A 24,848-nucleotide genomic window follows, 5' to 3' on the forward strand; every position below is an offset into this window, starting at 1 on the left:
AAGAGAGTCACGCTACCAATAACTTTATTGTCTTTGGGGCTAAGGAGAAAGAGACAGGGCATGCGTGCAGAACGTCACAAGGAAGCCAGCAATCTCAGCAACCTAAGACGCCCGAGAGGGGAATCTTTAAAAAAATTCAACACAAAAAGAAAAGACTTCAAAGTAGGCTCACTAAGGGTCAAGCAAAAATGAGAAAAGGCAGAAAGAAGGAGGTCAGATTCTTTGGTGCTGAAGCTTTAGTTTGCATCCAGGAGAATTCAGGAAATTTGAGTCTTCCGTATTTGGCTCTTTCAGCAGCTCTGAGGAGAATCGAGGCCTGCAAAGATCATGGGGGTTTACATATTGGTGGGCTACAAGAAGCTTGGTCCACAACGTCCTTGTATTTTGTCTGTGCGGTTTTTTTTTCCTTCAAAAAGTCCTTCCTCCACTTGGTTACTGGAATTGTGAAAGGGGATTGGGGCCAAAAGGAAGCAGGTGGTGAAAATTATGCTCCCGAGTTGCTGAGGACCTGTGTGACTTGAACCTGGCTTGATGTCAAATCATCTACAAACCCCGATCTCAACACTATCCTAATCCCGATTTTGTTTTGCCTGTCTGCTTCTCTAGAATGCCTCATAAAACTTGAATGGAATTTTATCTGCGTACCTTCTCAATACTTTAACCACTCAACTGATTTTTTTAACTGAGGGAAGGAAGGGCGCTCCACCCATCAGCAAAATAAGATTTTTCTTCTCTTTCTAAGAAGGAACAAACGAAGCCCCCCCCCCACCGCCGAACCACGTTCTAGTTGAGTCAAGAACTTTTTAGCTAAACTCCCGAAGCATGGCAAATCAAGACATCTCATTTGCATTGAAACAATCGTAAAGCCCAGCCGACATTTGCAACAGACTTGCTGGAGGAAAAAATGACTCTTTCGGATGGCCTAGATACCAGGCAGGGCACCTTTCACAAGATCAGGCGGTCTTCTCCGCCTTCCTGGATGACTTGGCCCACCGAGGCCGGGTTCTGTTGCTTGAGAAAGCATTCTTTTTTGCATTCCATCAGAAGCTGGAGATCTTGCCACATTTTGACTTGCTTCAGGTTGGGGCCATGACTTTCCCGGACAGCTTTCTGCTTCTCTCGTAGTTTCTGATATATTTTTTTAAAAAAAAAAAAAAAAAAGAGAGAGAGAGAGAGAGAGAGAGAGAGAGAGAGAGATGCTGTTTCAGGAGGAGTCCTGATCCGTTGGTTTATTTACTTACTGTCCCTGTGTGCCTCCATTGAGCCAACTATTTTGGTTCAGAATGAAATGAAATTCTACTGCACAGGGTCCTTGATGCTCTCCAAGCTTGTGTTCTTGCAGATGTTTCATTACCCAACTAGGTAACACCATCCGTGCAATATCAGTGCTATATATTAGTACTTTCTCTAGGGATGGATGGATGGGCAGGCAGGCAGAGACATAAATAGAATCAATGATATAATTCAACGTAGAGTTGGAAGGCAGAAGAAGAGAAAGAGAAAGCAATCCCTCAACTAACCCTAACTCCAGAGCCAAAATAGAGTTTTAAAGTATATAAGGGCTTCCAAATACCTTCATTCCTTTTTCTTTTTTGGCTTTCCTTTCTTGTATATCATTTTTAAAATGTTTATATGATTGCATTAAACAACATCAGAAAAAGTTTAGATAATGCCTCAGCTCAAGACTGCACAGCGGATTAAAATCACATTTTGGAAATTTGAGACTGTCTTAAAAGTTACAAGACAGATCTCCTTGGGAAGAGCAACAAGACCGGTTTGCAAGAACATCAAAGACAGTTCTTTTGAAAAATTAGTTCTTTCTACATACTGCTCCAAGGCCAACTGCCAACCAAGGGATAGAAAATGGATTGTAGGTCCTTTTCGTAAAAATAGGACAGCGCGCCACTAAATACTGGGTTTATCTGAAGCCAACTGCTGTGTGGGCCACTGATCTGGCAAAGCAATGTCTTCTGAGGTTTCTGCAGAAGATGCCTTTTGTATGTGACAGTCCAGTAGCTCAGGCCTTATCTGTAGGAAGCTGATTTCAGAACTGTTTGTATAGTTTATTTTAAGAAGGCAACTTCTCAGAGTCTAAAAGTGAATGGTTTTTAGGAGCTGTGCCCACTAGGCATCGTATAAAATAGGGGTGTCCAAACATGGGCACTGTAAGACCTGTGGACTTCAATTCCCCGCGTTGCTGGCTGGGGAATTCTGGGAGTTGAAGTCCACACATCCTGAAGTGGCCAAGGTTGGACACCCCTGGTCTAAACAGAGGAAATGAAACAGAAATCAATATTATTCATCCACCCCTACCTTTCCAAGGTTCTCTTGTTCTGTGATCATCTTGGAATACTGATCCCTACGGAAAATAAGCAATTTAAGGACAAGGGTTGTATCGCAATGTCAGGCTGTTGGCAGCACTTTGGCTGTGTCGTTTGGCAAGAGTTCCTTCAGGCAGGTGATACACAGGACAGCTCACAGGATAACAGCAATACAGTCTTTCGAATGACGGAGAGCCCACCCGTTTTGGAATATAGCGCGATACTCAGAGTCGACTGCCTCTAATCTTTATTTTTTCTAGACTAAACTCCAAATCTGGACCCTCATCCTTTCCCTTCTACCTTCACTCTATTCTCAACGTTCCAGGCTGTCCCCACTTGTGTCCCCACCCCACCCCCACGGCACTTTCCGATGGGAGACGGGATTTGCGTCAGGAACGCATTTTCTACTCAGAGGTCGGGGTCTTCGCTTCTGTTGGCAACAGGAGGGTCCTCACCTTCCAGACCCTTACCTTATGATCTCTCCAAGGAATCGCAGATCTGTTTGTTTTTCTGCTTTAAAAAAAAAAAGACCCGGCTCCTGAAACCAGATTATTTTCTTTTCCTGGCTATTTAAAATGATGCTTGGAAGGAATGCCACTTAATTTTAAAAGCGAAAGCTATTTTTAGAGAGTCAAATTAACTTTTTGCATTCCTGACGGCTGACTCCATGGAACAGAGATGGGGAAGGGATCAGGAGAACGAGGGAACTTCTGGTTCCCAACTGCAGGGCCGATGTTTATGGGTTGTCGGAATGCAGCTCCCATTCCAGGGCTTACCGAAGGATTTTGAGAAAGTCATTTGCTGGGCTGCACAGGTTGTTGGCCAGTCCAAACCCTCTGACAAAGAGAAGTCGGATGGTTTGGGAATTTTTGGGCTCACACGCTCAGCCCTAACAGGATAGCCTTCGTTAATGGGGGTGGTAAATTTCACAGAAATGTAGGAATGCTACAGCTGGACACGGCAGGTATGTGAAACACGGAGGCTTTCCCCTTGCGATGGGTGAGAGTGCTTCTCCAACGTTCAATGCTCTGGGTGGAACTGGGCCAAGTGAGGAGGGTGAGGAGCAACGTGGTCAGTTTGGACTTCCATAAACAAGTTCTGCCTCTTCCCCCTGACTCTTACTTGCTCCAAGAACTTAGAAGGTTATCCTTAGGTACCCCGACAAAGTTTTTTTTAAAAAATTATCTACAAAGCAATCACTCTAAAGCAGCGTTTGTCAACCTGAGTCACTTGAAGATGCGTGGACTTCGACTCCCAGAATTCTATGCTATGCCAGCTGGGGAATTCTGGGAGTTGAACTCTACACATCTCCAAGTGGCCCGGGTTGAGAAACATTGTTCTAAAGTGCCTAAGACTGCTAAGCAGATGTGTCTCAAGAATACCACACGCCAAGCCAACTCCTACACAAAGCAAAACACACAACCACTAAGCTCACACACACACACCCAGGAGCTGCTCAGAATTTGTTCGCTAACATCCACTCTGCTATCCTCTTGCCCAGCCTGTTCCTCCTCCTCCTCCATCTCAGCTTCTTTTCCTTCCTTCAGACAGAATAATAAATCCACTGCAAATATTTGGAGATGTAATCTGCTCCTTGTCCCTGGCTGCCCTTCTGTTTAAGCGCCATAAACGGAGAGCTCTAGGTAGTGACCAAGTGACACAAGCGGTGTTTTGCAGCTGATATTTGGGAGGCCACGGGCGTCCCCACGCCATGCGTGCGTGGCAAAGCCTGTCCTGCGATGACATGACACCGACCCACTGCTTGCTTGCCAGCGTCAGACGCTGGGACAGAAGCGTGGAAGGGTGAACATCACCACATCTGTGGGCATCGTCATGCAATGTCCGCCCGCTGCAGACTCCTTTCCCTATGGAGTACGGAATATAGAACCCTAGGGCTAGGAAGGGACCTTAGAGGTCTTGCAGTCCAACCCCCTGCTCGAGGAAGGAAACCAACCAATGGTTGTCCAGTCTGTTTTCTGAAAATCTCCAGTGATGGCGCACCCATAACTCCGTCAGGGCAAGCTATTCCATTGATCTTGTGAGATCATGAAGAAGATTCACAAGCAACAGTGAGACTAACAAGCCAGGATCGGAGATAGCAAAAAGCAGCTTTGTAAACGGGAGGAAATTTAGCAATTGTTGTCTTGTTCGATAAAACACAGCTTAAAGAACGGAGCACTGCACTCTGGGCAAACTCGACCAAAGGTGGTTCAGAATGCCCCTTCCGTTTTTAAAAAGGCTTGGGGAGCCATCCATCCATTATTTTATGGTTCGCCACACGCTCGGCCAGACGTTCGCACTGGGTGTGGCATTTTGATTCACCTATCTGGCCCTTCCCAGGGAGCTGGGAGAGGCAGCTGTTTGACGGTGTCAAAAGTACCATCGCAGGGCGTAGACTGTTCCGAGTCAAGCTGCTTTTTGTAACTGACTGATCGGGATTGTGTGAATGCCGATGATGTCGTTATTACGGATTTAATAGCCGTGCCCGCTACCTGACTGCCTTCTTTCTTTCCTGCTGATCTGAAGAAATGTACATTTTCATCTCGTCTTTGACGCGCTGCAGCTGGGTTTCGAGAATCTAAAAAAAAAAAAGAAACATCTGGACTTAGGCCTCAACCGGCCCACCTTCCTGCCCAGAAAAATCCCGAGTTTCTTTCACCAGCGTACCATTTTCATGCAGTTGACCTGGTGATAGTTGCTTTCTTCCCGTAAACGCTCCTCCTGAAGGCTCTTCACCTCCTGAGAGGAGAAAAGGGACATTTTGAAGAAGGGGGAGGATCAGCCGGGCAGGGGTGGAGGTGCAAGACAAGGTTCCTGGAAGCCCCCCTCCCCCTGATGCCGGTGGACGGTAGCACCCATCGTCCTTGACTGATTTGGAGACCGACAATGACTGAAGGAGGTGAGCTTCCCGCTCCTAAAATATTCTACCTCCCTTTTTGTCCAAAGAGGACAAAAAAAACCCTGAAACGGTGGCTGGGAGATTTAATTGGTCTACGCAGGGATTGGATGTCGCTATCGTAACTTACAGCCACAACTCTGAGCAGAGGCTACATTTTGGAACACAGGGTTCCATCAAATAAATCTGTTTTGCTCAACTCCAAACCTGAACATCCCTTAGTACAAATCCAGCCCGTTGTGTGTGTGTGTGTGTGTGTGTGTGTGTGTGTGTGTGTAGAACAGGAAGGGCAAGATGGAGAGGAATTCTCCCTGTCTCCTGCTGGCCTACCTGCTCCAGGGACGAACGCCTGCTTTCCAAGCCAGCGGCGCAGCTGTCGTACTGGGATTTCTTCTCTTCGCATTCTTGGGTTAGCTCCTGGAGAGGAGAAAAGGTGGGTGGACACGACAGGTGGGCCCTGGCAGGTGGCCTGGGGCTCAGTCTCGCAGTCTGACCTCAGCAACTGGTGCGCAGAGGCACCTACATAATCCCAAGAGACCCGTGAGCCTCGCCATGTGGGAGAAGCCTAGAGACGCAGCGCGCTTAAGGCAGCCATGGGGGAATTCCCCACGGCGCTCGTGGTGCAACAGGGAAGTTTCTGACTTGAGCTGCATTTGAAGCAAAATCGGGAAGGACAGACCTTAGTTCGCGTTTCTGAGCCCCCCTTTCCTGAAAGCAACCCAGTGCACTGTGGGAAAGTGGGGAAGTTCCAGCCGCATCCCGAGCATTGCCTGCACTCACCTGGCACCTCTGTCGCAGCTGCCTGAGGTCTTTGATGATCGGGGCCAAGCTCAACTTTTTATCGGCTACCAGGGTGTTCAGTTTTTTCACCTGGATGGAAAGGCGAAAGGTGACAGTGCTGGGAGCGAAGCTGCTCAACGGAAGCTGAGGTAGACCAGGAAGAACTTACCACATTTAGAAGGAAGCCAGTAAGCAAGCACCCTTAAGACTTACCGGTATATACTGAGTCAGCCTATGGCCCCAAATAATCTGGCTCCTCGTTTTACCGACCCCGGAAGGAAGGAGGCAAGGCTGAGTCAACCTTGAGCCGGTCAGGATCAAACTCCTGGCTCTGGGCAGAGTTAGCCTGCAATGTTGCGTTCTAACCACTGTGCCACCGGGGCTCTTGTAAGGGTTGGAAGAGGGTGGGGAGGGTTAGGCCAGCCCATTCTCCTCCCCCTGCCCTTGTAAAGCCTCTGGACTGTACCATATCGGACATGTTGTCCAGAGTTCGGCCCTTCATTTCATCCATTTCGCTCTTGACGGCCGACACCCTCTCCAGCTCCTCCTGGGTGTAGCTGTACCCGGAGATTCCTTTCTTGTCTTCAATGGCTTGCTGGAGGAAGGAGGAGAGAGACAGGACTGTCAGGAGGGATCAGGCTCCAGAGGCTCTCCAGAAGCTCCAGGATCTGACTTGTTATTTATTTATTTAAGAAAATGTAAAGGCTTCCCAAGTCAGCATCAGGGACGCCTGGTGGATCACAAAGATAAAAATCCAATATAACAAGCAATCAAAAGCAGGACTACACACACACACACACACACACACACACACCGGTGACAACAATCAGACAATCAAATTAGCCATTTGAGGGGGGGGTGTCCATCCTGCTCTTGGGTCCCCAGGCCTGTTGGCAAAACCACGTCTTGGGCCGGGCCTGGCGAAGGAGTGTCAAAGTGGGGGCCAATCTTATCTCCCTGGGGACACAGGGTGGATTCTGAGAGCTGAAGCCCACAGGCCTTTAAACGCCGCCTGCTTTAAAAGATAAAAAGCTTTAAACACTGGACCAACTACAATCCTTAGCTGATTTGCAAAGAAGAAAATAATCACAGAAGTGGCCAGTGGGATGTGAAATGCCATGGTAACCTGGCTGTCCGCAATTACGTTTCAGCCTGTGACAGCACGGCTGGATTCACGCCCGCTAGACCATGGTTTAATTCCCACTTATTCACTAAGCCGCAACTGGCTGGGTTTCCACCATGCACGAACCAAACAAGCCACGTTGCATAAACCTAGCTAATGAGTTTGCTGTTCTTCCTCGTCTCCCCCGCCAGAGCTCCCCAGGAGCCTCTCTGGCCAACAACCCCCCCCCCCGGCGGTCTGGCTTTAAGGACCAGAGGGACAATCACCAACTGCTGCTGAATGTCTTGGTGCCGCTCTTTCAGGAGCTCTTCCGTCCTCTGCAAGATGCCGTACTCGGCTGTGATCTCCGCTATTTCCAGGCGCTTCTTCTTGTAAAGGGTGTTCTTGCTTCGGAGCTTGTTAACGTACCGCTTAAACTGAAATGAGAAGGGTTACAATCCTCGGCCATTCAAAGACCTGGGGTCCAGCTCCTGCCCTGACGACAGAAGTCACCCCTCCCTTCTCTTTCGAAAGGCAGAGAAATCGAGGAATTAAGCTCTCCTGGGTGGAAATAGAAAGCTCACCCTTAAAGATGGGCGTTTAGATACATTCGTGTGTTTTATATACCTCCCCCAAACTAAAGGATTTGCATTTCTTGGTTCGGCTTTTCAATGTCAAAAAAACAAACGCAACAAAACAGATCTGGGGTGCACAAAACCCTCCCCAGCGTAAAACATTGCGTCCCTTTTGAAGAACAAATTCTTACAGTCCGAGATGAACCTGGTGTGAGAACCCCACACGCCAATAACTGTATGCGCTATAAAAAGTCTCCCGGGCAAAGAGCCCATCTTCAAATCATGCCAGTTCATCTGCCACCTTTTGCCAAGGTCTCCTCCGCTTTCCTAGGCTCCTGCAACTATTTTTAAACCAAAAGCTGTAAAACTTTACAGCGAGAGAGCAAAGCCAGACTTCGTATTTTAAACCCTCTCATATTCTAAAAAGACAGGTCCCGACTGCTGGAAGAACAACTGTTATTTACTGCCCACACCACTCGGAACAATGCTGAGGGGAAGGCCGCAGGAATTGCACAACGTGACAACAAGGCAACGGGATGAAGGAAAATCCTGCTTGTTTGGATGTCAGTGGGGAATGCCAGGATGCAAACTCCTTGTCGGGGGTTACGGTGCACATTCACGGGAACCCAAGCAGGTTGAGTCCCCAAAAGGTATTTTTATGCAATGCCTGTTGGAGGAAAAATGCCTCTGTTTGCTTGTGGAGGTCTACAAGGATTGATGGACTTCCAAAAAAAACATACAAAAAACAACAAACCTGCCTCCCCACAAACCCCTTTAAAAAGCAGCCCGAACCAAACCTCAGTCCCAATTTTCGGAAACTGCTATGTCTGATCGCCTGAGGGAGCTTCCAGGTCATGACAAGGTGGCTGTTTCCCAATCTGAAAAACCTGGAGAGGTACTGGGGGAAAAATACTACAGTGCTGTTGCACGAAGCAGAAAAACGGAAATACTTCAAGCTTTCAACCATGAGCCTAAATGGCTGTTCCTTTGCTTGGCTGGGATGCAAATTCACTCCTGCAGAATGCAGAATCCTTGCCTTCCTTTAACTTCCCAAATCCTGTTGAACCGACTGCAATTCTCCCCCCAACCAGGGGGAGAGGCTAAGAGATTTTTCAGCAGGAGTCCTGTAGAACAAATGTGGAAGAAATAAAACGGGGAGCAGGAAAAATGAGAGAGTTCCCCTAGATTTGAGGTGAAACAGGGAACATTGCCACGAAAAGGGACTCTTCCGTATCTTGACTGGGGCACGCCTGCCCAAGCTGCATTAAAAAACCAAGTTTCCATAAAGCACTCTTCCTTTCAGCCTTCTCACTTGGTGAAAGAGGTAGATAAAACCAGAGCATTAACACTTGCTTTAGTTTCCTCTCCCACCCCAACTCCGGGAAGAGAAAGGGAGAAGGAAAAACAAAAACAAAAAAAGACAAAAATTAAGCTCCCAACCGCCACCTCAATGAGATGAAAAAAGACTCTCCTTCATTATCTCAGCGGGGAGCCCTAGAATAAAGTTTGCAGAAGCCTCACGCTAAAAAACAGTGGAGCAGTTTTATTGCCCATCCAATTAATGTACTAAGGGCTTGGCAGGGAATTAAGAGAATTATAGTCTGAGCAAATTGCTGGCCGTGACAAGCTCTGGACCAATCACTCACTCAACAAGTCTCACGATAGCTGCAGGGGAGCGTCACTTTAAGGGTCCCTTCCCTTCTCGGTGACCGAAAATAAGCCCCCTCAATGTCTACCAGAAAGGGGAAAGAGGAAGGCAACCGGAAAACCACACCCACGCCCATGTGCCTGACTCCATCCTACTCTGATGGAAGAAAAATGGGATGCGTTATTTAGATGGGCCAGGCAGGCAATTCTTAAGAGTAATTGCCATTTCTGGCTCGTTCTGCCGTTTGCCGGCATGGAGTTTGCCTTATTTTAAAAGCTTCGCTCTCAATTTAGCTGGAGGCCTTCTTGGAGACCCCAGTTCTGAATAAATGGAAACATCTGGGAAACCTCTGGCTTCGGAGTGCTTGGGTTTTCAATAAAAATCTTCTGGCATCCAGCTGCTGTGACAGAACACACTCGGGTGGCTTCCAATAAACCTGCTGATCCTTCTTCAGTTTTTAGGGTGACCCAAAAACCTAATCTGTCCATTTTTTTTCCTTCCTAACTTTGGCTAACAAGACGCCAAAGGAAGGACAAAGGAGAGACACAAAGGCCGAAGGTCCAGTCCCGCCGGCCACGTCTAAGGCTCTTTTGACCGAGCCTGCTGCTCCATTCTTTTATCGTTACCGCCACGATGGCCAATCGCCAAGAAACGGTGAGTTCTAGTCCTGCCTTAGGTGCGAAAGCTGGCTGGGTGATTCTGGGCTACCTCACAGGGTTTTTTGTTGTTGTAGGGAAAATAGGAGGAAGAAGAAGAAGTATTACGTATGTTCGTCCCCCTCTTTGTTACTTATAAAAACAGGATAAAGACCTAATTCCTGAATGGAAAAAAACAACCTACCTACCAGGAATCCCGCCTCCCGGGAACTCTTCAACTGTGAAGAGTACAATGTACCGTGAAAGGGAGCTAAAATTATCCCCGATTTACCTAAGATCACTTGTAACTGAACCATCTCGCCTTCTCTCTCATGCAGGCATGCAATTCCCTGATTTTTACGGTGATAGCTGCAGGCAGAAGCTTCCCAGCCTGGCCTGGATTTCCTATTAACGCTGCCCTCCTTTCTGCTTTAGCCCTCGCACACCTTCCCCAGTTTCCCTAAAAAAAAAAGCCCCATTATTAAATAAACCCACCCGCTCTTTTCCGCTGCTTGCACAAAGGCGGGTCTTTGCTCCTCCCCAACGGGGGAAAACCATGAGCCTCAGCTGACCTTTCTGGCCAGGAGGTGTTAAGACCTCGGCTGAGGATACAATGGCTGGCATGTAGCAGTCCAGGCAGAAAAGGCCTTGATTCATTGGGGCACCAAACTTAGCCAGAGACAGGCCATCAGGCAGGCCAGCAATTCAAGCCCGTGGGGCGGGAGCGGCAGGCTGGAAGCCACTGGAGTCTCATCGCAAGTCATTAAGGGCTCTAACTTCATGTCTAAAGCATTAATGCAGGCTCCAGGTTTGGCACTCGTCTGCGAGCCCATAAGGATGGCCTGTCTCAAAGCAGTGGGTCTTTAGGCTGGCACTCTCCCGCTTTCTCGCAGCTGGGAAGGAATCCCGGGGCAGTCCCAAAACCAGCAAGAGGACATTCACGTCATCATGACTTAAGACCTGGGTTCAGGTCTCCTGACTCGCTGGTTCAGCATCCTTTTGATTCCTTGAAAAGAAATTGCTGCTTTGTGGCTCGGAGCCTTTCAGAGTCCTCAAAAGGTTAAAACAACAACAACGAGGAGGGCGAAATCCAATGGTGCTAAATCAAAATAACTTCCACCAAGTTCAAACTCAGCCCCGAGCTTCTTTGCTCTCAGATACCTTTGTTGGGGTCAGGAGATTTAAAACATCCCCCGTTGGGTAGAAAGAGAGAGCAGGAGGGGGATCGAAATATACAACAGTATAGGATCAAGCCTGCAATACATGGGGTTATTCAGCATTAGTGGCTCTCATAAGGCAGCCCTGTTCTTTGATGGCACTCCAGTCAAAAAAGGCGGCGAAGACACACAGCTCAGATGGCTTCGAAAAAGGGGCCGTGACTGAGAACCAATAGCTATCGTGGGAACCGAGCCTGCGAGTTGTGTACGTCTTCATCTTTTCTTCGTTCCATCCAGTAATCCGGCCATAAACTCAGCAGCTAATTCTCCCATTTCCATGCTCTAATTTATTTCCACATTAAGCTACTCAACTAATGGTTCTCACTAGATGTGTTGACAACGTGGAATTTTTTTGTGATGTACTTAAAACCTCACGGAGGGACAACAGATAAGATCCTTCGCCTCTGTGGTGGGACATGTTGCTGCTGTGTAGTAACCACTGCTGGCACGAGGCTCGCAAAGCACAGAGACTTCCCGAAGCTTTGCTCCTACAAACGCTTGGCTTGAAACATGTCTGCTGGAGAACTACAGATGCCAAGATCGTGGAGTAAGTCCTGCACTCATCATTCTCCCAGATAACAAGGGAAGCCATCTTGGGACCCCCCCCAAGCCACTTTTTCTAAAATGGCTGCTTCCCTCACTGAAGAGTCCTTACCTCATCGCCTTTCAAGACTTCTGTCCCGTCCAGCTCCCGAGCCTGGCTCGACTTCTGGAACATTTGCTTCTCCAGGCTGGCAAGCTCTTCCTTGGCGGTCTGAAGTTCCTCCGCCTTGGCTGTTTTCTTCCGCGAAATGATGGAGGCCTGCGGGTGTTTAGTATTAGGGAATTTAGTATTCGGTATTAGGGAATCGACGAGGATGAGGCTGTGAAAAGAGCGGAGATGCCAATCTCAGCAGCAGGTTAGGTGGCAGGGGAATTCTGGGAGTTGAAGTCCAGCCAGGCTGGGGCTGTGAATTCTGGGAGTTGAAGTCCACACACCTTAAAAATTGCCTGGGAAGCAGTATGCTAGACACATTTGCACGTTATCATTTAAATCAGGGCTGGCAACTTTTAAGACTTGTGGATTACATTTGTTTTAGGTCTTGTTGGATTCTAGAAGCCCAAGGAGGCCAGTTTTTCTATACAGCCGACTGATATGTAACATCTAACGCAAGAACAAATAATATTCAAGGCAGAACTACGTATTACATCTAAAATATCACAGGGAAAAACACGCAGCCACTTATGTGACAAAGGCCTTCAAATGAAAGCCGAGGCTGGTGTTTTTAGCCATTCAAAAGGCAGATTTTTGCCACTGTACAGGTAATTTTGAAGGTACCTTCCAACATCTGGCTGAAACCATTCAGTCTGGGTGTTATCCAAGCCCTTTGCTTCTCCCAACTGGACCCATGGCGACAAATGGTGTTAAGAAACGCCCAGGGCACTCCAGGAAAGCTGACGAAAGGGTCCCGTGGAGCTGGGCAGAGATGCCACCTGTCCTGGACTAAGTGAGCAGTCCTGAATTCCTGGAATGGCTCCTCCGAGGGAGGTCAGCACTTTATAGAAAGAGCCAACTGGCCTCTTGTGCCGGCACATTATGTAGCATTCTTAGCCTTGGAACACAAGGCTCACAAACACAAAAGGCCCTGGATCACAGGCACTAACTACCCAAAATTGTATCTTGTCCCACCCATTAAATTATGGTTGGCTAACAGCTCTGGCATCACGAGAGGCACACGAGCACAATTTCCACCATGTGGAGAAATCTGCGAGGCTTCAAGCCCCAAAGGCTGTGGGATTTTAGTGTGCAATACAGACGGTCCTCGACTTACAACAGTTCATTTAATGGACCTTTCGAAGTCACAATGGCCCTGGGGGAAAAAAGGGACTTGCGATTGTTTTTCACGCTTATGATGTTGCAGCGTCCCCACAGACCCGCGATCAAAATTCAGACGCTTGGCAACCGACTCATATTTATGACGGTTTCTGTGTCCCAAGATCACGTGATCCCCTTTCGCAATCTTCTGACAAGCAAAGTCCAGAGGGAAGCCGGATTCGCCATGTTACTAATTGCAGCGAATTTGGCTTCTCCCGTTGTGGCAAGAAAGGTCGTAAAATGGGGGCAAAACAGGCTTAACAAACGTCTCACTTAGCAACAGAAATTTTGGGCTCAATTGTGGTCATAAATCGAGGACCACCTCTATTCAATTTCTCCTCATGCTTGTCCTGCAAAGAACTCGTTCTTACCTGTTGCCGGTACATCGAAAATTTACTGTCAATCGGTTCATACTTCATCATCCTCTTCTCAGTTAATTGATTGATTTGGACATTGACCTCCTTTATCTGGAGTGATAGGACAGGGTCATAAACACAAACCAAGTTTGCAGGCAGAAATCAGGTTCCAGAAATAGGCTAACTTCTCAATAACAGATTCGTACGAGGTGGCTTTATGGTTTCTGGAATTTTGAGTTAACTCTTCTAAAATTACGCGGCGAGTTCTAAAATAGCAAATGGCAAGCGTCTGTTTTTCATTTTGGCGTCCTTTTCAGCGGTTAAAACCATTTGTCAGCGAGCGAGTCAAGCCAAAATTCTAGAGCCGGAAGGGGGTTGTTAGGCTACGGAGTCCAACAACTTGCTCAGTTCAGGAATCCCAATTAAAAGTCCCATAACAGGTGCAGTTCAACCTCTGCTTACACAAATTCAGCGAACGGGCAGGCATTCGTGGCTTGAACTTGCCTATATTCTATCAAAAACCAGATAATGACGAGTCTTGTGAAAGCGAAGATATATCTGGAACAATGATTCGTTATTAACTATGCTCAAACTGGTGATTGAGAAAATACTGGGTGAGGAGGCTGCACTGGGACTGCAGATGTAAACTACAGCTATTATATTACCTACTTAAACGAGATTGGTTTCAAGGCCATCTCCAGTTTTACAGCCAAATGTTTCCCCATCCCGACTGCTGTGATTTATCTTTTGAAATAAAGATACACCACGAGAGCCTTCTGGTTCATTCCCACTGGTTAGAATGACACTGTATAAATCAAGGCGTTTTACTGGGCAGGAAGCTGCACCTGTAAATCTATTTAAGTCTATTTCTCTGTAAATCTCTTGGTTTCCCTCCACCTCGCTCCACTGCTTCTCAGCTGGTCAAACCATGAAAGAGGGACGCTCACCAATACCTGTTACTTTGCTACTCACTCAAGGTGATATTTTACTAGAAACAAACAGCCTGATGGCACCTTAGCTACCAAGGCTTCTTTGGGGCTTGTGCGGATAAGGAAATGGATATTGATTCGTGTATTTATTAACCCAGAGGGAGAAAACTGACTTTCCAATCATTTGGCATTTCATGAATGAGGACGTTTTGTCGTTCCAGCTCCTGAATGTTGAAAAGGGTCTCCTGGGATAATCCCCAGGGAGGCCAAGGTTATCCTGAGATGACCCCCTCCATCTATTTCAGGGCATGTGGACAATGCCTGGGCAGTTGTAATAGAGGGCGAATGTTAGGGAGTGGATTACAGCTCCCATGCTTCCTAGCAATTATCCTCAGCCCTGGTCTAAAGTGGCCTTCAAAACAGCAGGTTTGTTAGTTGGTTCGTGTGTGTGTGTGTGTGTGTGTGTGTGTGTGTGTGTGTGTGTGTGTGTGTTACTTTCCCTATTAAGGAGAATATCTGCAGCTCAGGATTGAAATGAAGGGTCCTTGGTGCTCTCTGCTTTTTTTTTTTTTTGCAGACGTTTCACTACCCCTTTTATTTTCCTGCCCACCTACTTTGGATTCCAGCTCGTTGAGATCGGACTGGCCCATGGCTGGCTCAGCCACCACTTTCTGCAAGAGCAGCAAGGACTGTTTCTTCGCTTCCAGCTCTCTAGGAAACTTCTCGGAGACCAAATAAGTGTTGAACTTTGTCTCTTCTTCTAGACTCTTCATTAAGCCTGAACAAGAAAGCAGAACAAAAACCCTCACATCCGCCTGTGTCTAAACAAAGGGAGGAGAAGGGCCATTTAGCGTCAGGCTGTAATAACTGTAATTTAGACCCAGCTATTTAAGCGGCAGATTGCATTAATTTCTGTGGGAACCAATAAGGAGGGAGGTCCCCTGTGTTTCAATTTGCAGAGATAAATATACGGCATGTTAGCATAGGAAAAGTAAGCTGGAGAAACCCCAAAGCACAGAGATTTTTGTAGAAAGAGATGTCATTTCCCCCCCCCCACCCACCCGTTTCCTGAACAGGGATAGAAAATGGAAGAAGAATTTTCAGCCTAGGCCAGTGTTTCTCAACCTTGACAACAGGAGGAAGGCTGGGGAATTCTGGGAGTTGAAGTCCACACCTCTTTTAAGTCACCAACATCGAGAAACATCGGTCAAGCTCTTCTCCACAGAGCAGACACAGCAGGTCTTTCCAACTTTTGTATCTTGTGGCTTTAATGGGCAGCAGGAACACAAAGCAGAGTCACTGGTGAATGACCCAACATTTCTCCTAAGCTTGGAAAGCTCACAACCTGCAAAAGGACGAGAGGCACGACGGCTCCGATTCTATGACGCCCAGAGCGTTTTTCTATTTCAAGCTTACTTGTCCTCGGAAGCTTTGGGAGACACGGCTTATTGTTAGAACATGGCGCATCATCATGGCTTGTTAGGGATGGATAGCACCAGCCAAAATTACATGACGGGTTTTAATTCCGTTTTTCTGGGGCTGGTTTGGTACTTCAGGGATGCTCGTTTCTCCTCCTGTAAGTCAATAAACCATCAACCATCCATTTCTTGGTGTCAAAAAGCAGGTTAGACGTGCATTTTCAGAGAGGAACAAAAAAACACGCCAGCTTCCCCCCGTCCATTGTGATAAATAATTAATAATAATAATAATGGAGAAGAGCCTAATGCTGGGAAAGGTGGAGGGCAAGAGAAGAATGGGACGACAGAGAATGAGGTGGCTGGATGGAGTCACTGAAGCAGGAGGCGTGAGCTTAAATGGACTCCAGAAGATGGTGGAGAACAGGAAGGCCTGGAGGAACGTGGTCCACGGGGTCACGATGGGTCGGACGCGACTTCGCAACTACCAACAACAACAACAATAATAATAATAATGTAATAAGCGACTGCAACCAGTCCTGAGACACCCAGAAAATCTTGCCATTCAGCGACTGTTCCCACATGCACACATGGAGGTGGGGGGGAAGGGTGGGGTCTACTTTGAAAACTGCCCACTTCAGACTGTGAGACTAGCCCCCCGGGGACCGAAAGCTCTCCTAATTTTCCCCGAGTTTGACTGAGCGTCTTCAAAGAATCTCGACTTTGGCAAGGAGGCTAGAGGAGAGAGTAAAATAAAAATAAAAAAACTCTACTTTAGGGTTGCCTTTTATCCTTCATCGTCTTTTTTCCCCCAACGCTTCTTTGTGGAGCGTCTGAGGCCAGACCCTGCCCAGGGCTTCCGGACCCTCGAGAGCCATTTTGCCAGCGGCATCGTTACGTGCGAAAAGCTGTGAGTTCGTATTCATCCGGAGTCGCTTTTTCCCCCACCTCTTCTTAGAAGAAGAACAAAAAAAGCCATCTGCCCACACGGGGGGGGGGAGGGGGGGAGAGGCAGGTTGTTTTTGTAAGGCTGTGCTAAGGAACGTGCGCTAAGGAGAGAGGAAGATGTGGCCATCTCCATCCAACTGCCTGCGGTTCAGTTCAAGAGGAATAGCGCTTCTCTCCCGAGGCTTAAGGCCCTCGAGAAGGCTTGCGCTTTGCCTGCAAAACGAGACAAAACAGTCACCAATGCATCATCCAGGGACAAACCTTCCCCATCCGTCGCTATATGTTGCAGAGCCAGTACAGAATGGGGGCTAAGATGCTGGACCAGAACAAGGAAGTTCTTTAAGCCAGCATTTCTCTACCTTGCCTCCTTTAAGACTGTGCGGACTTCACTTCCCAGAATTCCCCAGCCGGTCAGCCGTTGTATCTGAATTTTTTTGGCTGCTACAGGTTGTCCTTGACTTACGACCGCAACGGAGCCCAACATTTCTGTTGCTAAGGGAGACATCTGTTAAGGGAGTTTTGCCTCATTTTTTTATGATCTTCCTTGCCACAGATGTGAAGTGAATTTGGCTTCCCCCACTGACTTTGCTTGTCAGAAGGACGCAAAAGGGGACCACGTGACCCCGGGACGCTGCCACTGTCGTTAAGTATGAGTCAGTTGCCAAGAGGCTGAAGTTTGATCACGTGATCATGGCCATGCTTCAAAGGCCGTAACTGTGAAAAACAGTGGGTTTTTTTCAGCGCCACTGTAACTCTGAACAGTCACTAAATGAACTGTTGTAAGTCGAGGACGGCCTGTTCCAAGTCATTAAGAAAAACAAGCGACGCTTCAAATGCAAGGGAAGATTAAATCACAAATGTAGTTCAGCATATTTCTCTAGGTCCTCTTTAAGAAGGACCCTTACACCCTTACACTCTCCTTTTTTACACAGGAGAGGCCCTGGCTGTTTACGCCGATTTCCAAAGCAGAAGTCAGAATACTTGCTGGTGACGTTTGGAAAGCTCCTGTCAACCATCTGCAAAAATAAGTGGGAGCTGTATGCTGATTTTTTTTGGTTTTGACATTCTTGAATCTAATTCTTCTAATCCTCGTGTTGATAATAACAGAGACAAGGACCAAAGATTTAAGTCGTTCTGTCGACACTATAAACACCGGTGGTTTTCATTTTTGCCAGGGGAAGAAAAAAAAAATCTACAGCAGAATGAGGCCTATTGCAAGATTTGGGGCTTCTGATTGCATTCGTCAAAATTATTCTCCAGCAAAGCAAGTTTATATAGTCTGGGCTTACCAAGTAAATAAATAAACAAGCAGGGTGAAGACTGCAAACTCCTTCTGCTGGTATAAAGTAGCTCCTTAGCAAGCTCAGAGGCTAATTGGGATCTCAACCAGGCTTCCCGACCTTCTGCCTATCCGCAGCGATAACTCAGAGCACTCCAACTGAAAATCCCCGTGTCTTTAAAGCACTTAATCTGAGACGACCATCATTCAGTGCTATTCAGCTCTGTCAACAGCTGATGTCATCAGTTCTTAGCAGGAAAGACCTGAGGGTATCTCAGTCCAGCTTACGTAGGGGACAAACCACGCAGGCCTGCTGGAACCCAAGAGGAAAGGCCATCTTTCGGAGCTTCGGTTTTAAAAATAGGGCAGCGGGCTGTCTTTGAGCAGATCCATCTGGTTTCCCTAAAAAAAGACCCTACTAGCCCTTCACCACGATGGTTTTCTCCGAGAGAAACAGAAATAGGAAGCTGTGAAATTGGACCAAGCCAAACCCTGAAAATGAAAACATGTAAATTCGGAGGGGTTGGCGGGGGGCGGAATTATAGCTTTTGCTTTTTTAGTGCAGGGTTGTTTAAAGTGAGCGTTTTTTGGCAGACCACCAGAAGGCAGTGCGTGTGTGTGTGTGTGTGTGTGTGTGTGTGTTGGGGAATATGGAAGACTCCCACTTACTTTCTGGCTTTGAATCCACGGCTGCGTGACGCATATCCTTGAGCTGACGTCGGACTCGCTGTAGCTGCTGCTCTGCGTGAAAAAGCTGGGGGGGGAGTGGGGGGTGAAATAAGCAGGGGGTTATTCAGCCACCTGATTCTTTGGAAATATAGCTTCATGCCAAACAAAAAAGGGAATCTCTGTGAAAGAGCGGCTAAAGAGATGGAGAACACACACAGAGCACTCTCTGTTCCAGGAACCAGGGGACCTTGAAATGGCAGATTTGGCAAGACAAACTGTCCACCTGTTGTGCCAACTCTGCGCAACTTTCATTTATTTATTTTTTTTTAAAAAAATGGACCCGGTTAACATTGTGTTGGCGAAAATGGAGAAAATCTTCCTAGCAAGCTCAGGGGATTCGTCTGTGAACTCAAGAGGAAGACGGCAGAGGCTGGCAAGCAAGGCCCCTTGCTCCCCGAGGTCCAGCACAGGGAAGCAGGCAGGGAGTTCATGCGAACCCCGATTTCTCCACAACTTGGGAGCTTAAGAGCCAGTTAAAAAAAAGGGGGGGGAGAATACAGGTCGTCCTCGACGTACGACTGAGCCCCCAAATTTCTGTTACTAAGCGAAACATTTGTTAAGTGAATTTTGCCCCATTTTACGAGCTCCCTTGCCACAGCTGTTTAATGAACCGCCGCCGTTGTGAATAGCACGGTTGTTAACCGAATCTGGTTTCCCCATCTGACTTTGCGTGTCCGAAGGTCACGAAAGGGTTCGCCAGATACCGGGAGACTGCGACCGTCGGCAGTGCGAGTCAGTTGCCAAGCGTCTGACTTCTGATCGTGCGGCCACGGGGATGCTACCATGGGGCGTAAGTGTGAAAAGTGCCCTTGTAATTTCAAACAGTCGCTGTTGTGAGTCAAGGGCTGCCCGTGCCGAACCAACAAGAACGCTGGCATCTCTGAGGAACCCCAAGACGCCGAGGAGAAGAGTTGGGCCGATACCTGGTTCTTCTGCTCCTGCTTCTGCTGGGCGAGATTTTCCTCCTGCTCTTTCTCCATCCGGAGCTGTCGGGCCATTTCAAGCATCCGCTGATGGTTCTGCACCGTCTCCACCTGGGGAGAAAGGGGGCAAGCCGAGCCAGTGAGCGGAGAAAGCCATTGGAGGGATCATGTGTCTCACAGGTTCGCGCCATGCTTCTTTCCTGTCCTCAAGGCTCTGAGGAGCTGTCATCTCCTCAGGCTTCGAGATCTTTGGAAGTCCTGGAGGCCTGCCTGGAGAAGGTTGCCTTTCCCCCTGGGAGACATCGGATGCCTTCTCCAGACTCACAGCTTGTAAACCTTAATGCCTGTTTGCATTCCTGGGTGAAACCTGCCAGCCACTCCGCCCACTTACTTACTCGCTTCCTCAGGCGTTCCACTCGCTTCATCAGCTGGTCCTTCTCCTCTTCCATTGCGGTGATATCCTGGTTGCAACACAGACACAAATCAGTGGCATATTGGAAGCGTGAAGGAACATTCAGCCCTGAAAAGCAGAAATCCCTACAAAGAGAATATCAGTCAATTCAGCTCAGGGTTTCAGTTGCGTTATTTTAAGTGTGCCAATTAGAATCAAGCCAACATGTTCAAAGGAGGAATTAGGCCTTACTTAATAGCAGGAAAGTCCAACCTCGGCAACTTTAAGACCTGTGGACTTCAGTTCCCAGAATTCCCCAGCCAGCTATGAATGAGTAATTCTGGGAGTTGAAGTCCCCAGAATTAACAAATCTTAAAAGTTGCCAAGTTTGGACAACCTTTTATAGAATTTGTGGAGGTGCAGAAATCAATCAAGGTTTCTATAAATTCTCAGGGACCTCAATTCTCAATTCGTCCTGACTTCAGGCAACCAAGTAGTTGTGAATTGGCAAGTGGCCTTCTAAAATATTTCTGAGCAGGATGTCAATATAAATTTAGACCGAAGTGGCTTTACCTGCTTATAGAAATGTTATGTTCATTTTCAGAGCAAGCGTTAAAATTGTGCTGGCCTAGATACATTTTTAAAAATTCAACTAACTGAAATGGAACCATTTTCTTTAACAAGGCCGTTTTGTGAATAATACAATTGTTTTTGTGAATAATACAATTATTTCCCAGGGAATTGAGAAATGTGGGCGCTTGTGGGGAGAGGCGAGGGGGGCACGTGACACCGTACCTGTCATGACATAATAATGCATTGCAAAATAATGTCATGATATAGTGGATGCGAATTATAACATTTCCTGATTGAGATCATGGCAAAGTCGATGGCCCTGGGGCTTCTACGGTCAAACAGCTGTTCAGAAATCTCAGCATTGTTACCCTTCTTATTTCTGTCGTTGAGAAGCCAGATGTCTTGAGCTGTTCACATTCTTTATGCAAGCTTTTAAAAGCTTCCATGAGTTCTTCATACTGCCAAAAAAGAAAAAAAAAGGTGATCTCTAATGCCGAAATTATAATCCCATTAATTATGAGCACAATCGTGCCTACTTGAGTTATATCCCGAGTGATCCCTGATCTAAGCACAGGTCAACAAATTAATAGATGTAAGTTGTCTCCTGAAAGGACCCATTTTAGGGATCCAACCTTTTCAATGAAACCCCAAAACACCTTTGGCCTGCCTTGAAAGAACAAAGAACAAAAAACCAAAAACAACTGCACACATAAAATTGTTGCAATGAGATGACATAAAACATGATCTCTAGCCCCCTCAAAATAAAAGATATACATTAATACGTAACTGTTACGTATTAATGTGTGTGTGTGTGTATATATACACATACATACATACACACATACGCATGCACACACACACACAGAGGGAGAGAGAGAGCGCAAAATCTTAGGGCTCACCTCAGCAGATGGAAACTTGTCAAGCATTTCCTTAGGACACATTTAAACAAACCCAAAGAGGTTTGTCCATGCTCTGCCTTTGGTTTGCCTGCCTCACAAGCTAGCCCTGAATGGATTTTTTTTTTGTGCCCATCTTTCTTGCATACGGCATGAGAAATATTTGGTCAAGGCTACCTGTCTGTTCGTATCAGCCACCGTGTCGTCCTGGAGGAACTCGGTTGGCACGTCGACCTTGATCAGAAAGCGGGCCAAGTAGGACCTTTTCTTGAGCTCAGAGGTCCTCTGAAGGAGCCAATGCAGGACCGGGTGAATGACAGGCTTGCTCCCCGTAACTAACCCTTGTCGGAAGGCGCTCCTGCAATAACAGGAATAAAATGGTTCAAAGATTAAGAATAGTGGCAGCCAAGAGTTAGCAGTTTTCTTGCATAGCTATCGAAAGGTTGAGGGTCAGTTGAATCAGTTTTTCAACCTCAAGGGCACCAGTTTCATGTGTGATTCTTCATCAATCAAACCGTCTCCCAATTTTGGTCAGTTTTTTTTTAAAAAATTCCCAACAAGCTGCTAATTTCTATGCTTTCAGTTTTCCTCCCCAGCTGCCCTCACAGACAGTGCCTTGATGAAGGCCCAACCCCCTGTATCTATTCAGACAAATGAATTAAAATCTCCTTTTCTCGGCAACTGTGTCTGAGAAGCTGTCTGTAAAAGCTGGCCACAATACACGCCCGGTTTAATTTAGCTCTGGAACCCTGCTAAATGCCATTCTCTTCAGATAAACCTGGCAAATTCCACCATACAATCATGGCTGCCGTTCAGAGAAATTAACTAATAAGCAGCGACCAATTTGCCATTAATCAATTGAAGCTGCACTGTCCATTTTATGTTGTAAGCTCTTTGGTGGGGGGGGAAGACTCTGGTGCTTTGTGTTAAAACGGTAGCACCCTCTAGCGTTAAGTAGAATGAATAAAGGGAGCTGAAATAAATACAGTATACGCAGCAGCAGTCCAATCCAGCCTGAACAAAATCAATCTCAAAATCAATAATGGTCATTTGGAAACGGAGTCCAACTGATTTTATTGAGACTTATTCCCACATATATTCATAAACTATTGCTGATGTGGAAAGATAAATACAAAACAAACTGTGTAAGATCGTCATGATTGTCCCCATCCTTACGTTCAACACCTCAACACAGTCCTCAGAATTCAGATTATCTAATAAACAACAATAACAGTAAAGTGTTATGTGACACGTAAATTAGCAAACTGGCGGTTCTATAAGAGATAGTATTGCATTAAACAACAGCTGATTTTAAAACAATCCTAAGTGTGTTTTGCGAAAAGGGTTGTGTTTTTTCCTCTGTTTTTTTAAACGTTTTTAGTAATTTGTAAACTATTCAGAGTCACTGAGAGTTGGGCAGTATGTACATTTAAGACATTACTTTTATTATTATTATTACTGCTACTTACAAGTCACAGGTACCTCCTGGAGGCTTGTATTTAAGAATGCCAAGCAGGGTCAACATCCGTTTCGCGGTGTGTTCTGGCAACTCTTCTCTAATGTCAACAATGTGCTGAAAGGTTTAATCGTAGTTGAGGTACAACTGACATAATAAAATTCATTACTGCATGCAGCTTAAATGGATCAAATATAATGAATATTAACAGCCTGGGGTTGTTCTATGCAATTTCCCGTAAGTGAAAACATTAGGAATGCAGTCAGATGTGGGCACAGTCTTAGCACATCTAACTCTATTAAGGTGAAGAAAAGGGCCCCATTTCAAGGCACTAAGCCAGCCAGATCTGCTTTTGGTATATCAGCCTTCCACAGTCTGACACCCTGCAGATAAGTTGGCCAAAACATCCACAGTTCCCTAACAGCCCAGCCTTTGCCAGATCTGGGGCCAGCTTGGATAAGACTACTTTAAAGGATCAAGCTATCAGACTGAATCATCACCGCAAAGGTGAAAAAAGATTCCCCGGGGTCATCTAGTCCAACCCCTCTGTAAGATGCAGGGGGGGGGAACAGAGCAGGCACTTCCAGCTCATAAGGCACCAACAAATTTTCCAAGCAGAGATTTTTGACCTGATAAAGTCTGACGTACCTTGGGGTCAATCTCGCCCAGAACATCGCTGAGCAACTGTAAGAGCTGCATTGACTCCAGAGAATCAAAAGTGATTAAGTTGAAATTCTTTTTGAATGGCTCTTTGTTGAGCTTCTCCACGATGAATTTTAATTGGTCGCTCATGATGGTGTCTAGAAAAGGATCTGCATGAGAGAAGAAAAAAGAGAAAGAGATTGAAAGGTTGAGGAAGGAGAAGTTGCCGGTACTACGGGGGCTCTCGAAAATCCACTAAAATAGCAAAAGGCGTCAGGAAAGCAGGGTGGGTCATGCAGGACCTTCAATGGCCACTGCCTTCCACAACCTGGTGTTTCTTCAACCACACCTGGCCCCAAGGTCTTCAGAAAGGCAGCTAAGATCTAGCTCTTTCCCCAGACTTTGGGGTTGCAGGAGAGGTGTCCCCATTTGGATGAGCTGCAGCATTTTTTAATATGCTCTCCATTTTGTCTGTCTGTCTGTCTATCGTCTATATGACCCATCTCCCCTACAAGGTGACTCTGAGCAGCTGACAAATTATAGAAACAAGTGAAAAATAATTAAAATAAAAATACCTCCTTAATTAAAGCTACCCCCCCAAAAAAAGACTCTTATATCCATTTAAACAGGCCATTATTTGCAGGAAAGCATTTCTTAGAACAAAAAAAAATGGCTTTAATGCCTTGGGTTTTTTTCCTCTTCCGTTGCATCGGTGGTGACTTTCTTTTTCTCTCTTCCTCATACAGCATCTGGATTCCCCTTGTCCATACTCTGTGGCCATATCCACAAGGGAAGGGTGAGCAGGGGGTTGGACTAGAAGACCTCCACGGTCCCCTCCAACTACTTTATTTCTTTATTCATTTATTACATTTCTCTGCCACCCTCCTCCTTACAAGCTGACTGTGTGCCATGTTCATCCACAACCTGGCTGGGGATAACTGCACCCTTCTGGGCTGCACCTCCCCTCCGCTGGGAAAATGAAATCTCCCCCTCCTCTCCCTCCAATTGGGGACGGGCTCCTCCCTGGGCTCCCCACTGCATCCTCCTGGGGGGCCCAGCGCAGCCCGCTCCCATTCAGGCTGGGAGGAAACGAAGCCCCTCAGTTCCCTCCCCCCAAATGTTAAGCAGGCCCAAGGACCCCCGACCACCCGCTTCCCCCCCCCCGCGCCCCTTCCCCACCTCGGAAGCGCCCAGGCCTGTGGCGACGGTTGCTAGGCGACGGGGCCCCAGTTCCGATCACGTGACCGGCAGGGCGGCGGAGCTTGGAGGGAGGGGACGGAGA

At 47.0% G+C, this 24,848-nt stretch overlaps 1 protein-coding gene across 2 annotated transcripts; it reads right to left on the bottom strand.

Moving 5' to 3' along the window:
• On the bottom strand, positions 1 to 24,805 carry IFT81 (intraflagellar transport 81). Of its 2 annotated transcripts, XM_081339186.1 has the most exons (19): positions 24,746 to 24,805; positions 23,573 to 23,736; positions 22,938 to 23,041; positions 21,646 to 21,826; positions 20,941 to 21,030; positions 20,004 to 20,069; positions 19,609 to 19,719; positions 18,626 to 18,710; positions 14,929 to 15,092; positions 13,401 to 13,496; positions 11,830 to 11,976; positions 7,387 to 7,536; positions 6,464 to 6,592; positions 5,998 to 6,087; positions 5,548 to 5,634; positions 4,989 to 5,060; positions 4,814 to 4,899; positions 2,314 to 2,359; positions 1 to 1,128 (listed from the first exon to the last, which is right to left on the bottom strand). In XM_081339186.1, exons 2-19 carry the CDS (start codon positions 23,714 to 23,716, stop codon positions 946 to 948), a joined length of 2,031 nt encoding a protein of 676 aa, XP_081195312.1. In that variant the 5' UTR covers positions 23,717 to 23,736; positions 24,746 to 24,805; the 3' UTR covers positions 1 to 945. The 2 variants fall into 2 exon arrangements, 1 of the variants encoding a protein (XP_081195312.1); XR_014027935.1 differs by lacking the exons at positions 1 to 1,128; positions 2,314 to 2,359; positions 4,814 to 4,899 and having other exon boundaries at positions 5,004 to 5,060; positions 7,391 to 7,536.
• Positions 24,806 to 24,848: the final 43 nt, after the last annotated feature.

Source organism: Vipera berus, assembly GCF_964194415.1.
Source record: "Vipera berus genome assembly, chromosome: 14".
Classification (NCBI taxonomy): Eukaryota; Metazoa; Chordata; class Lepidosauria; order Squamata; family Viperidae; genus Vipera; species Vipera berus.

Bases quoted from the DNA above. Each gene is read 5' to 3' on its own strand.
- IFT81 (XM_081339186.1), bottom strand. From the start codon at position 23,716: ATGAGCGACCAATTAAAATTCATCGTGGAGAAGCTCAACAAAGAGCCA. The intron at 5,635-5,997 runs GTGAGTGCAGGC...TCTCCTCTCCAG, and splicing joins AGCTGCGACAGAGGTGCCAG to GAGCTAACCCAAGAATGCGA. The intron at 2,360-4,813 runs GTAGCGGGCACG...TATTTTCCGTAG, and splicing joins GAAAGAAAGAAGGCAGTCAG to GGATCAGTATTCCAAGATGA.